Source organism: Alligator mississippiensis, chromosome 1 (assembly GCF_030867095.1).
Source record: "Alligator mississippiensis isolate rAllMis1 chromosome 1, rAllMis1, whole genome shotgun sequence".
In the NCBI taxonomy this organism is placed as follows: domain Eukaryota; kingdom Metazoa; phylum Chordata; order Crocodylia; family Alligatoridae; genus Alligator; species Alligator mississippiensis.
The window spans coordinates 363,623,649-363,637,752 of NC_081824.1; the positions used below are offsets into that span (position 1 = coordinate 363,623,649).

The window sequence follows — 14,104 nt, forward strand, 5'->3', positions numbered from 1 at the left end:
AAAATCCTAAAATTTAAATCCTTGCTCTTTACTGTCTTGCCACAAGGTGGCCGAAATGTATTTAAAGCAGATAAAATATAGATACAAGAAATGATGCTTATCATTTGTGGTTCTGCTTCTGTAATGTAATGTGCAGCAAACAGGATGGGGGAATGGATTTGCTGTTTGTTATACACAGAATTGTCTAATTTATTCTTATAGGAAATGACATTCAGCAAAGATCTCCATTACGCACTTTTATTTCTACCAATGCTTTAGTTGGGCTGTGGTTAATTTTTTAACAAAAGTCCAAATCAGTTTGTCTTGGATTAATGATTATACTAAAGTGAATTTACCTGCTAAACTGCAGCTGGAAATATGCGGGGTAGGCAGTCGCTCTCTCATTTTCTTTTTAAGTCACAGTTTTGGAGGCAGGGGAGATTGAGGTGTTACTCTGAATGTTACATTTAGATACTGTTACATGCAGGAACAGTTACTAATGTGTCATATTCCTAGCTGATTATTTTCACTGATGTTATTCAGTGAATGCACTCATTTAAACAAACATGTCAAAAACTAAAACTTCAACCAGAAAGCTGTTATGGAAGTGTTAAACAATGCTGGATCTTCACTGGAAGCACTGTGTATCGATTGGTCCTAAACAGATTCCAGTGGTATGATATTAAATGCCAAACTCGCTTTGGTAGACAAAGATTGGGTGCAAATATTTCTCATTTCAGTAATACTTAATGCTCCCCCTTCAAAACTTTTTCAAAGAGTATCTTCTGATGTACAGTAGGGAAAGTCTTTTGTTTAATGGAAGTGAAGCATATCTTTTTCTTATAGGAGTACTTGCTTTTGAGTTTTTCTGTGCATTTTAGTTTTCCCTTTTATTTTTTAGCTTATTAACTCTGACAAGTAACCTCTTGGTTGTGAACAATTTAATTCACAATTCATTTTTCTGATTCAAAGTGAACACGAGTGCCCTAATCCCCTAATGGGAATTAATTGCATGTTTCAGTGCTTAACTCTGATCCTTTCTCAATCCCCACTGGGACAAGTTTCTTCCTGAAGGATCTGTGTTTGTTATTCAAAACACAATCTGAAAGGTAATGATTTTTCTTATAAAAGGGAGTCAGAGCAACCGAATATTAATGTTCTTTTTATTGTAAGGGAATGAGCTTTATCCAAAACCTCATTTTATGTCAGGAAGGGGAAATTACACTGAACTATATCTGATAAAATACTGAGTGAATCCTGGTGGTCTTTTTTGTCCACGTGAAAGCTGTTTAAAGTAGGTTGCTTTTTTGTGGTTGGTAAAGAATATTCTTTTATGGAAATGAGTTGTTTCCTTCACTGAGAAAAAATTACCATGTCAGTAGTCAGAAGGGACACTGGACATTTTAAATGACACTCCTGTTGACCAGTAATGTGACCTTGTGATTAATCTAGCTCTAACCCATCTGCCATATTTTGTAGCTCACGAAAACAAGAACAAATAGTGGAAAACATGTTAATCCTTGATTCTGCATTGTTTTTAAAGGGTTTCATACTATTTGAATATTGTTTATCAAGGCTCTTTCAAAAAGAGTCCCAGGCTCTCCTCTGATGTTCTGTCTGGCAATTAGCTGCCAAACTGCTGTGTTGGGTGAAACTGAGACAGCCTCTGAGCAGCTTAGTGACTGATGGAAAAATTTGGAAAAGCATCAAACGGTCTGAAACTGCTTTTGTTACACAACAACAATGAGGGAGGAAGGAGGAGATACTCTGAAAGATAGCCAAGGAACAGTGAATCTAGGGTGTTTCATATCTTTCACTATAGCAACCCCTTTTTCCTTTGTAGGGTATGTGCAAAATTAAGCCAAGACTGAACAAAATATTTTTATGGCCTGGACTGTCAAAGTTTGCAATACCTATGAAATGCAAATCACAGCAGGAGGTCAGATTTGGCATCTGAGGAGGGCTTGAACTGTGTGTCCTGTACCTGCCTCTTGCCACCCATTGTGAACACTGAAATGTACAGATTTTCTTTCAACTGATGTGTGCAAATCATAATTTACTGTTCAGGCAGGAAAGAATGGCCCTGTTGTCAGTGTACTTGTGAGAACCACCACCTCTGGTGTTTTCCACTCGGTATATTGTTTGTCATCTGATTGTTACAAACACGAGGGAGAACCTAGCTGTCTAAATGCCTGAGTCAGATGCGTCCCTGCACTTTTAACTATAGCTTTTAAAATACCACTGATTCCATTTCAGATCTAATTTTTCCAAGCATCCCATGCAAATCTGGTATTATTTAGATTATTTGCAGTGTTTGAATTCACAAATGCTGATTCATGAAGCTGTTACAGAAAATTCTTCAGTACATTGCACGAAACAACCCCACACTACTCTAGGCTTTTCCCACTGCAGTCTTACTCTGCCTCTCTTTGAGACATTGCCTTTCCCTTCAAAAGCTGGTAGCACACATTTGTAGTCCTCTCATGTCAGGGGCATTAGTCATCCTCTCTTCTGCTAATGCCAGAGTTCATCCCTTGTCTTGGTGAATGCCCAGGCTGTATACATTTAGTTCACTGCTCCTACGAACATTGCCACAGCTTTGCTCTTGTTTCATTTCCAGTTTCATGTTGTGACCCAGCTTGTAGCATTCTATGGAAAAATAAGCCTTCCTATCTCTCTCTCTCTCTCTCTCTCTCTCTCAGCTAAATGTTGTCATGCAACATAGCACGATCTTGTGTACAACCACTTTAATTTTGTTATCAAATGACTAATGCTACATTATTCCATGAAACAAGTAGACACGCAGGCTCCCATACTGAAATGGAGCTACTGTAATCTGTGAGAGCAGAGATACAGTTTCTTCAATATGGAATATTACTCTAGCAAAAAGGTCTCTCCTATGGGGAGGGATGAACTTAATGACACATTTTCTTTTATTAGGGAAGAAAACACCCAAGCAGCTAGGACTCCAGTCCTCTGATATCACTAGACTGAATGTATCAAATGCAATCTTAAAGATTCCTGTCTTCAATCCTCTGTTTTCTAGCCATACAGGTATATTTAGAAATGTTACTACCACTACACAGTATGTGTAAGTTAGCTAGTTAAGTAAAGAATTCTTGCTGTGGTTTTGGTAAAGGACATAAAAACTGTATCCCAGTGACAAAAATAATCATCTTGGTTTGTCACTTGGTTTGTCACAGTCCTGCAGCAACTGGGGGAATCAAGAAGCAATCTAGTTTCACTAAGGTTCAGAAACATAATTACTGTAGTCCATTACCCAAGTTACCTGTGTGCATGTACCTCTAGAATATGCTAAGTTTTCAACTAAAAATGTTTTACAAAGCAGTTTTCTTAGTAATACTTATTTTTGTCCTTCTCAGTTCCTTCTGTAGGTAGAATGGCCCGTGTCTTCGTGTATGGTACCCTTAAAAAAGGCCAGCCTAACTACCAGCGCATGATAAATGGTACCCATGGGATAGCAAAATTCCAAGGCAGGGGCCATACTGTGGAGAAATACCCTTTGGTGATTGCAGGAAAATATAACATTCCTTATTTGCTGAACATGCCAGGAACAGGCCGCCATGTTGCTGGAGAGATTTATACTGTTGATGACCAGATGCTGCAATTCCTTGATGAATTTGAAGGCTGCCCAGACATGTATCAGCGTACTCCAGTGAGAATTGCAGTAGTAGAGTGGAAAGGTAAAAGCAGTACACCTGAAGAGAGACCAGCTGTTAACAGCATTATGGAATGCTTTGTGTATAGCACAACTACCTTCCAGCCAGAGTGGGTAAATCTCCCATACTATGACAATTATGATTCCCTTGGGAAACATGGCCTTTGTTATGTGCTCCGTGAAAGTAGAGATTAAAAATGGAAGATAACAATGTACCTGAAGAAGATGCATTAAGCCTATGTTGATCAGAAGCCTCTAAAGTAAAGCTATAACACCATGGATTGAAACATAAGACATCTGTAAACTTTCAGCCACAAACTTTATTGTTTCTAAGGTTAGGATAAGGCCAGAAACCGACACCTAGCCTTACTAATTCTTTTTGCCCTCTCACCCAAGGAAAATAATTGGGGTTTTTCAAGTGGTGAAGGATATACTTTTGGTTTCTGCACAGTATAATCATCAAAATAAAAGGGCAGATAAATGAACTTATTTTTTACCAGATTTGGTACATTTTCATGACAGTTTTGCAAGCCTGGGAAAACAAGATGATGAAATACAGCTGAAAACAGTACTCTATGAAAATAACTCAGCTTTAAATATTGGCTTTTGTATTGGTATTTATTTTACTGCACAGAACAGCAAATGTGTACTGAATCTATGTTAAGTGCTGCATGAAAGAATTTAGATTGATACAGAAACCATGGTAAAGAGAATTAAGAGCAGACTGAGAATAGAAAAGCATGCCTGTTGCTCTGCATTGTAAAATAAACTTCTGGATTTTATCTGTTAAACATAACTGGTTAAAGGATCTCACAACAATTCTTATTATCAACTTAAGTCTAAGACATCACTGAATGAAATCTCAGGAATATCAAAGAGTTAAATTTAACTCATGTTTTCATTTGGTCCCAGTAGACCAGACTAGCACTTTTGGTGCCATTATGGTCCACTGGGTAAATCTGTGTTCAGGGACTCTTAAAACACTGGTTTTAACTGCCCAACACGCTATAACAGATATATAAGCGCTGTTATGAGCTCTTATATCAATAAGACGTTAGCTAAAAGTCTTGAAATCTTTCATGAAAAAATTGCATGTGTGTGCAAACTAAGCTGTCTTATTTAAGGGGAAAACATTTTTTTCAGTCATATCATTTAAACCCCCTAAGGATGTGGTGAGTTAGGTGTTTAAATCTGTGGCAACATTAGTTTAAGGCAGAGATTTAATCCTTTTTTCCCCCTCCCCTTTTTGCACAATTTGGACAAATACTTCCCTTTTATTACTTGATGCTACTTGATCTGTCCTGTATGTTCTTTGGGTATAACATTAATAAACCAAATGTTACATTTAATATCCAAACTTGTGACATTAGGGAAGTTAAATGTATAATATTTTTCCTGTGGAAAGAATGTAATTACATTTTTAATGAGGCTTCTTGCAGTGGGCAATACCATGTCAGGACTACATCCTCCCCTTGCTCCACAGCACATATCCAACTGATGACAATGGGAGATTTGCAAACTGATGTAGGACATAATATATTCTTATTAAATTCTTAAACTTTTAATTAGTAAAGTTACTATTGCAGGATCATTCAAGAGGAAATGATACAGGGCACTTGAAATGCCCCAGTAAGATACAATGGGTCTTTTTTCAGACTGCCTAACACAAGAGTACACTGAGTCGCATGTAGATTTTCTTCAGAATTATCAGGCTAAAATATGTTTTGTTTTTTTAATGAAGGGCAATCTGTAGAATCTGACCTAGGTCCACTTACACATTAAGCAAGCTGAGAGATTGCCACAGCCTGCTCCAAAACTAGGACAGTGGAATGGAAACATTATTGAATATTGAATTAAAATATATTGATTCCTGACAGGGTAAAGTGGTGAGATACAGAACAGGAAGTTAAACATGCTTGAGTCCTAACCTGACTAATTCCTTTCTGTGCTTTGGGCAAATCAGCAAGCCTTTCATTGTGCTACTCTTCTCTGCGGGCTGGGAGATGGGTAAAGCTGTTGGAATGGTGCTTTTAATTTCTCTCCCTCTGCATACATTAAGGACATTTGCACCATTGTAAAGGCAGTCAGTACACTAGTCTGAGTGTCCTTAATGGACATAGAATTTCAGCCTCAGTTTCCCTATTTGTGAAACAGGGATAATAATTATCTATTAAGCACACAGTTGCAAGTTAATGTTATTCTACAGGCATTAGTTAATTATCAGCAATAGAAGCAGCGCAAGAAGCATTATATTACCCTCTACCAAATTAACTAGAAATTGCCTTCTAGCAAGGCTCACACTTTCACACTTGAGTGTATATACATCTTAAATCAAACATCTCAAGCAAAACAAGCCTTTGGGTAAAGTCTGAATTTGAAAATAAAAGTCACTGAGATGTGCCTAAGTCATATGGACGCCTTTGGAAGTGTTGCCTTTTATCCCCAATATATAAGATGCTGAGAGTACCCCCATAAGTGGATGAGATCCTTCTAGTAATGGTTAACTGGAAAAAGGTAGCATTCATATGTTCCCCACCCCCGCAAGCCCTCTCTGGTCAGCTTACTTTTGGGTAGTTGCAAAATTCAGGGCAGGACTGTTGGACAGTCAGGTTCATACCACAAAGCAGCAAACAGGTTTGTGGGAAGTGAGCACAGCAGGCACTGAGTATAGTCACTTCACAAAAGAATGTGCCATGGCAGGATGATGGGGAGCTTATTTTTTGGTTGGAATAAAGTATAAACTAAGTGTCACCTCCAGGTGGTGATTCAAAGTAATTCAGGTGTTGTACAATGTTCATAGCTTCTTATTGGTTGGGACTAAAGTAACATTTTTAAGCACACCATAAGAATTATTCCCATAAAGCTATGCTACAAGTCATAAGTGTGGCAAAACTGTAGTCCTCAATATCCCCAGGTCACACCTTCCTTTAAGCCTTTCACACTGTCAGCAGAGGGTAATCACAAACTTGGAGTAAGTAAGTTTCTCTCTTAAGCTGCTTTTTTTAAAATTGAAGATGTTTTGCAAAAAATACACTGAATCCAGAGTCACCACCAGCTGGTCTGGTGCTCTGAGGCAGTGGGAGGAAACTAGAAAAATACAGAAATTTATGCTTACCAATTAGGAAAGGTCTTGCATTTTGTTCTTCATTACAGATGTTCGTGTTTGGTCAATGAGACAGGTATCAATAGAGCATCTTATAGCAGGAAGGACTATCACTCTATATTCCCTCCATGTGCACTCCTTTTCGGGTCGTATCTGACTTCTCTTATTGCATTTCCAGTTTCCTACCACTATAAGGCAACTGTACACAGTGCTAAATCACTAATCGTCCCAGTTCTTTTTTGTGGAGGTACTGCATAGTAGCAATTGGTAGTCTACTAAATGTAGTAGACTAGAGTTAGATCTTCTTCTCCTGTGAGTGCTTGGAAGCCTATACACTTACAGGGAGGAAGAAGCTGCCTCAAGCATCATCTTGGGATGGTTCGAAAGCTGGGTCACCTATTTCCAGAAGAGCCTGCATCAAGCAAAGAGTGGAAAGGAAAATGAGGGAAGGAATCTGAAAAGGAATACAATTTCTGGAGGTCTGCGCATCAGACTGTAGGAAAAGTCTGCCACCAGCAAAAGAAAACATTGTAGGTGTTCTAAGTATATTCTGTGCAGAAACTTCAAAGTGCTAATGAATATAATAAATCTGAATAGAAATAAAGTCCTTTGCAGTAACTGTTTAATGCCTATGACACTCAGTAATAGCAAAATTGCTCAGTTTGGTCTTAGGGGATTTTTTCACTTTTACTCATTTCTTCATGAAAGTGGATTCATGCCCATATGAACTAACATGGCTGAAATTATTTACTTAAACACTCAAAGAGGCTTTAGCATTTTTAAGAAGAAATACTGATTTTTTTTTATTGAAATTTATTGGATATTGAAAATCAGAAGACAGTTACAAATCTTATGTACAAGTATGTATGTATACAAGTAAAAATCTGAGATCTGTTGTCAGTTTTGATAGCTGCATGGGTCATCTTCCATTTATGCAATAAATACAACTACAAAATCTGCTGCCTGGAAACATCTGTCTTTCAGATTTCCACATAATATTGCCTTCGTTTTATATTCCCGATAGATAGACATAAAGAGTTCATTGACCTGGATGAAGACGTGAAAGAAATGTGTTTCATTCCAGTTCCACCAGCAGATCTCCTTCTCCAACTGTCTCACCAGCCTTACAGTGCACAATTTTCACCTGCAGTTAGAGACAGAAATGATTTTAAATCTTCCCAGAAAACATGGTTCAGCTTTAGTTCACACAACATATGTTAATGGATATGCTGTAAAGGAGATGCAGAGTTAATGGTGAGTTACTGAATTTGCAATACAGAATAGCTTGGGAGATCTCATCCTCTAAAGGTATGTAGGCACCCCACTCCTGTTGTTGATAAATGTTCAAGACCTGGGAGGATTTGGGCCTCAGTGTCAGAGTGCACTTACAGGAGTTACAGCACAAGACATTTGGGTTTTGGTTCTTTAACTGTTTGCTCAGTTCCTACCAAACTCCCAGCCTGTAACACAGGAGCAGCTTGACTTTTCAACATACTCAGTTTGTACTTTTCATTGAAATACAAGACTATTAAAATGAACACTGCACTTTATCTCCTATGTGCATGGTTCTTCCTGCGAAGTTGCTGCTGCATTAGTATATGCATGCGCAAACTGTTCATTCAAGACAGAGACCACTTTGTTAAGGTGGCATCATACCAGAGTCCTATGGCCTTTGTTCCTTTCAATATGTGAGTATGGGAATTTAAAGGCCCAAATTAAAATGATGGAGAAACTAGGAAACATGAAGTTAACACCTTCCAGGTACTGCTTCTGAAATGTTCTGAGTTGCAATCAAGGAAATGAACAAACATTAGAAAACCAGGAAATACAGACATAAGGTGGTGGTTTCTGCAAAAGCTAGTAGTGCCACAGCTTTGACCCTGCTGTGGAGAGATGCCAAGAATTCAGAACATCACAGACTGTTATCCCTTCCTGAAGAGTCGTAAGTAAAAATAAAACAGAATAAAAAAACCCCCCAAAGAACCTAAATTGTCAAATAACTGCAGCTCTAGAGGAATCCCACATTCAGTCATGGTTTTCTGAAAATGTTTTTTCTCTTTCTACCAGCTCCACATACCTAATACATATGAGACTAGACAGCATATATGGTGCTTCATTGCTATAGGGGGAATTCCAGATAATTATGTTTGGAGTTCCACTTCTTTGAGTGTACATCCACTGCAATCCCAAAATTGTGTGTGCATTTCATGTAGATTTACATAAGCAGTCTCTAAACCAGTTAGCATGGGTACTGACGGCAGAACGGCCAGAGCAGCCTGCAGAAGACACCATGCTTCCTCAGCTAAATTGAGGAGGAGCCAAGTTAGCTTTGCTATGTTTACCCAAACTGCAGCTACACGCCTGGATTGCACTGGAGACATTGTCAAAAACAAAAAAACCCCCAACACATGAAAGTCCTCCATACTCAAGCACATTACTGGACTTTCAAAACAGATGTTTATGTCCAAATGTTTTTCCCCGTCCTGCCAGCCTTCTGTTTAATCTTATATTATACAGAAGTCCCCAAAATTTTGGAATAGAAAACACACTTTACTTATAGTCTGAACTCAAAATCTTCCAAAAGACCCTTCTCTTCTTTTACACAAACCTAAGTTTCAGCAGAAACTGAAGATCACTGAGTCCCCTCCCCTGCCCCCCCTCTCCCACTGCCCCGTGCTACTTGAAAGTTTCTGGAGGTCACTGTGGCTAAATTCTAGTTCTGACACATGTACGGTTACCCCATAAATGCTCAGTCTGGAGCCAATATAAGTCCAGTGAAATCCTCCTTCCTTTACTCATTTTACAATCTCCTGTAACAGGCACAAATTAAAAAACAGATAAGCCCTAGTGAATTGTTTTAGCAGCTAAGAATATAAAAGTGGGGTTTGGGTGTTGAAAGTCCTGACAGAAAAAAGGGAAATGGAAAATCTTCCATGCGAAGACAAATGAAACCAAAGGATATGAAGTAGATTCAAAAGAAAAAAAAACAAAACCCACAACTAGTCCAGTGCCAAGAATATCAAGTACTTCACCACTGCCTTAGCATTGGGTTGCATTCACAGTAGGAATCATAACTTTGAATTTTGGAATGGGTGACCACAGCATTTTTCTCTTAACGTAATGATTTATATTTATCAAAGGCCCTTAATAAACAGGCTTGGTAAATGAATCTCTATATGTTCCCAACTTGTTTTAGTTTTTCTAAAGAATTGCATCATCTTGTTATAAAAGGGAGACCTTTGAAAAAGCAAAATAATACTCTGTGGTAGACAACAGGCCCAACTCATGCCAATGCACAATTTAGGTCCTAGTTTAAGGGTTTGAGAGGGACACTGGCCGGGTCAATTTTACCCTGATGCAGAGGGAAAGAGCATCTGCAGAGGGACAGATGATGTCTGTCACCAGATGTGCATGGAGAAAGCTGAAAGACAAGATACTGGGTTGCAGCGTAAACCAGTGGGAAAGGAAAGTTTAAACTAAGAACGGGAAAGCTTGGGTTTAAACAGCAAGCTGTGCCTATGGGAAACTAGGGTGAACAACAAGCAACGATTAAGAGGATAAAGGAAATCAGCAAAGATCAAATCTAAAATTCTGACAAGTAAGCAAAAGCATAAGGAAAAATGACAGGCAAGGCCTCGTAGCAAAAGAACTTCTCGAAGGCTAACAGCAAAGACTCCACGGTGTAAAAGCAGGAAATAAGAAAGGATGTGAAAGAGTATGCGCTGCTTCCTTCACCTGTCATTTCTTTAGTGGATTCTGATTCTGCACCAGGACTTGCTGCAGAAGGGGAAGCTTGGGTCCAATCCCTATCCAGGGACTGACTTTCATTATTTCATTCAGAGACCATTTTACATGAAGTGCATAAATCAGCCCTTGGAGGAGTGCTGGACACGCAGGTCCATCCCTCTCCCAGGCAAGTGCCCTCATCACCGGACTAGAAAGTCCTACTCCCTCTCTCCTTGTTCCAATGCACCTGGAATTCTGTTTTGAACAGCAGTCCGGCTCTCCTGTTCCCTGGGCCAGCAATTTAACCACCAAGCTTCTGTGCAATAGAAGGGCATTTCTTTCTGCTCAAAGAGCCTGAGCCTCTTTCTGCTCTTCACTGGAAACGGATAAATTAGATGCTTCTGTCTAGCTTAGAGTTTGGGGCTGTGAATCCTGGTGTGACACAGGAGCTTCCCTGCAGTCCAGAATTAGGTGCTTAAGTCCTCAAAAGCGGTGAGATACAGCCCTGCCATGAGCCTTTCTCATGGCCCGCCCTGCTCAGCAGGCTGCCTGTTACATATCTCACTCTGAGATACATAATTGCCCCCATGCTCTCAGTGAGGAGTTCACTGTACCCAACTCAGGCTGTGGGGGTTCCAGTCCAAGAGGCAGGCTCCTAAAAGATGTGACACACAGCTTTGCGGAAAAAGTACTTCTGCAGATTTAGCCCTTTGTGTGTAACAGCCTCGTGCCTCTACCAAATCTCACAGATACATTTGTTTGTAAGGTTAGCCTTGTTCATCAATGCTGCAGAAATACTCTCCGTGCCTTGTTCATTATTTGCATTTAATGAATTAACTTGCAAACAGATCTCTTATGACTCCCTTAAAGTATGGAATTTGGAGAAGTGGGTGCAGCACCTTCACCTTTCAATCCCACTTCCAAAACTTCTCTTAGAAAAACAAATCATTTTGAAGAACTAATTTACATTACTTCTTGCAGCCTGTAAAACCACTTCATGCTGTGTCATTTGAGTCCCGTAACTAACAGCTTCTATGCAGATCTAAATAAACATTAAAAATTAAAGGCATTTCATTTCAAAAGAGCTAGAGTGAAGAACGATTGTACTTCTAATACTGTAACAGTCACAGCTCCCCTCCTCCTTCAGTAAACTCCAATTTGACAAGTTGCACACAGGTTAAAATGACATAAAGAAACATACCTTGCCAGTTTTTGCAGCAACCAGACTGTTCTGCATTTTCATAGCTTCGATCACACAAATCTCTTGACCTTCTGAGACCTGGTAAAATTTAAGCAGTACAAAATAAGGGAAGAAGATTTTAAAATGCTCTAAACTTACAGTATCTTTCTGTACAAAACAGCTATTTGTTCCATAGGCACCGTTTATCAAAGACTAAAATGTGTTTTACAGAACAGCTAAACTCAACTTGTCACACACAAGTCCACAGCACAATATGACGACGTGCTCTGGGTTGCCGCTGGCTAATCAAAATTAGAACAGAGAAGGAGTAAGACACAAAAACACCCCTCAAAGTGATCCTCCCCCCACACATCCCGCATTCACAACTTGAACTTTCTACACTCACGTTCTACAGCCGTCATAGTATGACATCAATAAAGGCCAGACCAAAATTTAATTTGTGTGGATTTGGCAGTGGAGCCTCTGCTGTGCTTCCCTGGCTCAGAGCCCAGGGACACTAATCCTGATTCAGAAGCCAAAAGTTTCTTGGCATTAGTCCTGTGGAGCATGGACCAGAGGCTTTGACAATACCCAGCAGACTAGTGCCGAGCAAAAAGTCACACCTTTGCACATGTCAGGACATATATGGTGGCTGATGACTTCAGACGGACTTAACTGAGCATGCTTACTGGGAAACACCAAGCTTTAGCCACAGGGGAGGGACCACGGGGGCAAAATGGTAATTTTCACCACAGCTGATGGCCCTTAAAGAGAAACACTCAAGTTTCCTCTTTCTGCTTGTTTGCACTCTGCTAACAGGCATATGCAGGCCTGAGGTCATGAGCAACCCACTGTGCTGCTCTGCTGCTGGGCTGGCTGTGGCTAGGAGTTAAATTCTCTTTTCGGTGCCTTTGACTATGCTGCACAACAGAAACAAGCCACTTGAGGTTTTACGCTCCTTCAGCAGCTTACCTATTTATGAGGAAAAAACAGTGTGGTCCAAAAACTCATCCCTGGCACAAGCCCAAAGACTACAAGAGGACTCTTGGATGCAAGTGATGATCAATCAGAGATGTCAGCCCATGGATTTATGGTCTGGATGGAAGTGGAGCCCTACCCTGAGATCTAGTAGTAACTCACTGGTAGCTTTGTTGACTGCCTATAAAGGATGTACTTTTCCTGAGATGTCTGGGTGATCTTCATGGACAGCCTTATAGCTTAGATTGCTCAGTGTCTTTGAGCTGTGTCTTCCTTTCTTGAACTGTTCAGGTGTTTAAAGCTGTTTAGTTTGAAGGCTGTTTTTGTTGGGCTTTTTTCATACAAGTCCCTTCCAGCCCCTAATGTTTATGAAATCTATGAAAGTATGTAAAGCCTGCGATTCCCCATGATGTCAAATTTAGGAATAACCTCCTTGTGAAGGAAGCTGTATGCAATGTTACGCAGGCATCTTCTCTCAGTGTATCACTACCTGGGATATATCTAGGATAAAGGTTTAAACAGTTTGGGAGGGTCCTATCCATCAGAGATGGATGAAGACACAGAGTGAAGAGATCCTGTATATGGATATATTTTCTTGTCTTAACAAGACCTGTCTTAGGAAGATACACGCTAGCAGTATGTGCATGTCCCAAACGCTGTTTTAAGCTGGAATTAATTGTGTATTTTTAAACAATGGCTGCCAAGCATCAAACTCTACCATGCGGAGCAGTCAAGCTTCTGAGCAAGGCAGAGAGAAGAAAGTCAGTAGTAGACAAAAAAGAAGTCTCTACAATATCCCCCAACAGACTGTCAACAGCAATCTGGAAGTTTTGGAGTAAGTTGCATCACATATTTGCTAGAGAAACACTATGTTCAAATTTGAAGAAACAACCAACACTATAAATACTGCAATTCCATCTTGAGATTCGGGAAACAAATTTACATCATTAACAGCCTGAGCTTCTATGTATAGCATCACACACTTGCTCTTTGTTACGAGTTATTTCCCCTCTATTTTATCTCCACCTGTCTTTTGTCTCTCTTCCTCCACACCTGCTGCTCTGTCTTTAGCCCTCTTTCCAGTAACTCTCTCTCCTTCCTGCTTCTCATCTTTATTTTCCCCTCCCCTCCCACTGTTATGCTTTTCTTCCATCTGCTCTGAACTCTCCATCCATCTCTGAGGTTACGAGTGAAGTCATGGGTTTGGAAGCTATTAATGTATACGGTTTGTTTAAAAAAAAAAATCCAAACCTAAATTAAACTAAGAATTTGAAAAGTTTTTAATGGGAATATAAACAAGAGAAATCAAAACCAAACCCAGTTCAGCTATGGTTGACACTCAAAGCTACAAAAGAGATGCAACAGTTCCCATAATGACCCCTTAGAAAGGTTCAGGGCCATGTAAAAGAAGACTGGGCTTCAGAAATTCATAAGAGCTGGGAAATTCAATCCCAGGTCT

General features: G+C 39.7%; 2 protein-coding genes across 5 annotated transcripts in view; one reads left to right on the forward strand and one right to left on the reverse strand.

The window, feature by feature from the left end:
- Positions 1 to 7,716, forward strand: part of GGACT (gamma-glutamylamine cyclotransferase) — a 39,727-nt gene extending 32,011 nt beyond the window's left edge. For 3 of the 4 annotated variants that reach the window (XM_019486914.2, XM_059721103.1, XM_019486913.2), the window contains one exon: positions 3,363 to 7,716. In XM_019486914.2, coding sequence (XP_019342459.1) covers positions 3,380 to 3,853 — 474 coding nt within the window. In that variant the 5' untranslated portion in view covers positions 3,363 to 3,379 and the 3' untranslated portion in view covers positions 3,854 to 7,716. Of the gene's footprint in view, positions 1 to 2,919; positions 3,034 to 3,362 lie in introns of all 4 variants that reach the window. The other variant, XM_006262588.4, reaches the window with a different exon arrangement.
- Positions 7,538 to 14,104, reverse strand: part of PCCA (propionyl-CoA carboxylase subunit alpha) — a 476,911-nt gene continuing 470,344 nt past the window's right edge. Inside the window, exons 23-24 of the mRNA XM_059721102.1 lie at positions 11,689 to 11,766; positions 7,538 to 7,905 (exon numbers count right to left, since the gene is read on the reverse strand). Coding sequence (XP_059577085.1) covers positions 7,837 to 7,905; positions 11,689 to 11,766 — 147 coding nt within the window. The 3' untranslated portion in view covers positions 7,538 to 7,836. The remainder of the gene's footprint in view (positions 7,906 to 11,688; positions 11,767 to 14,104) is intronic.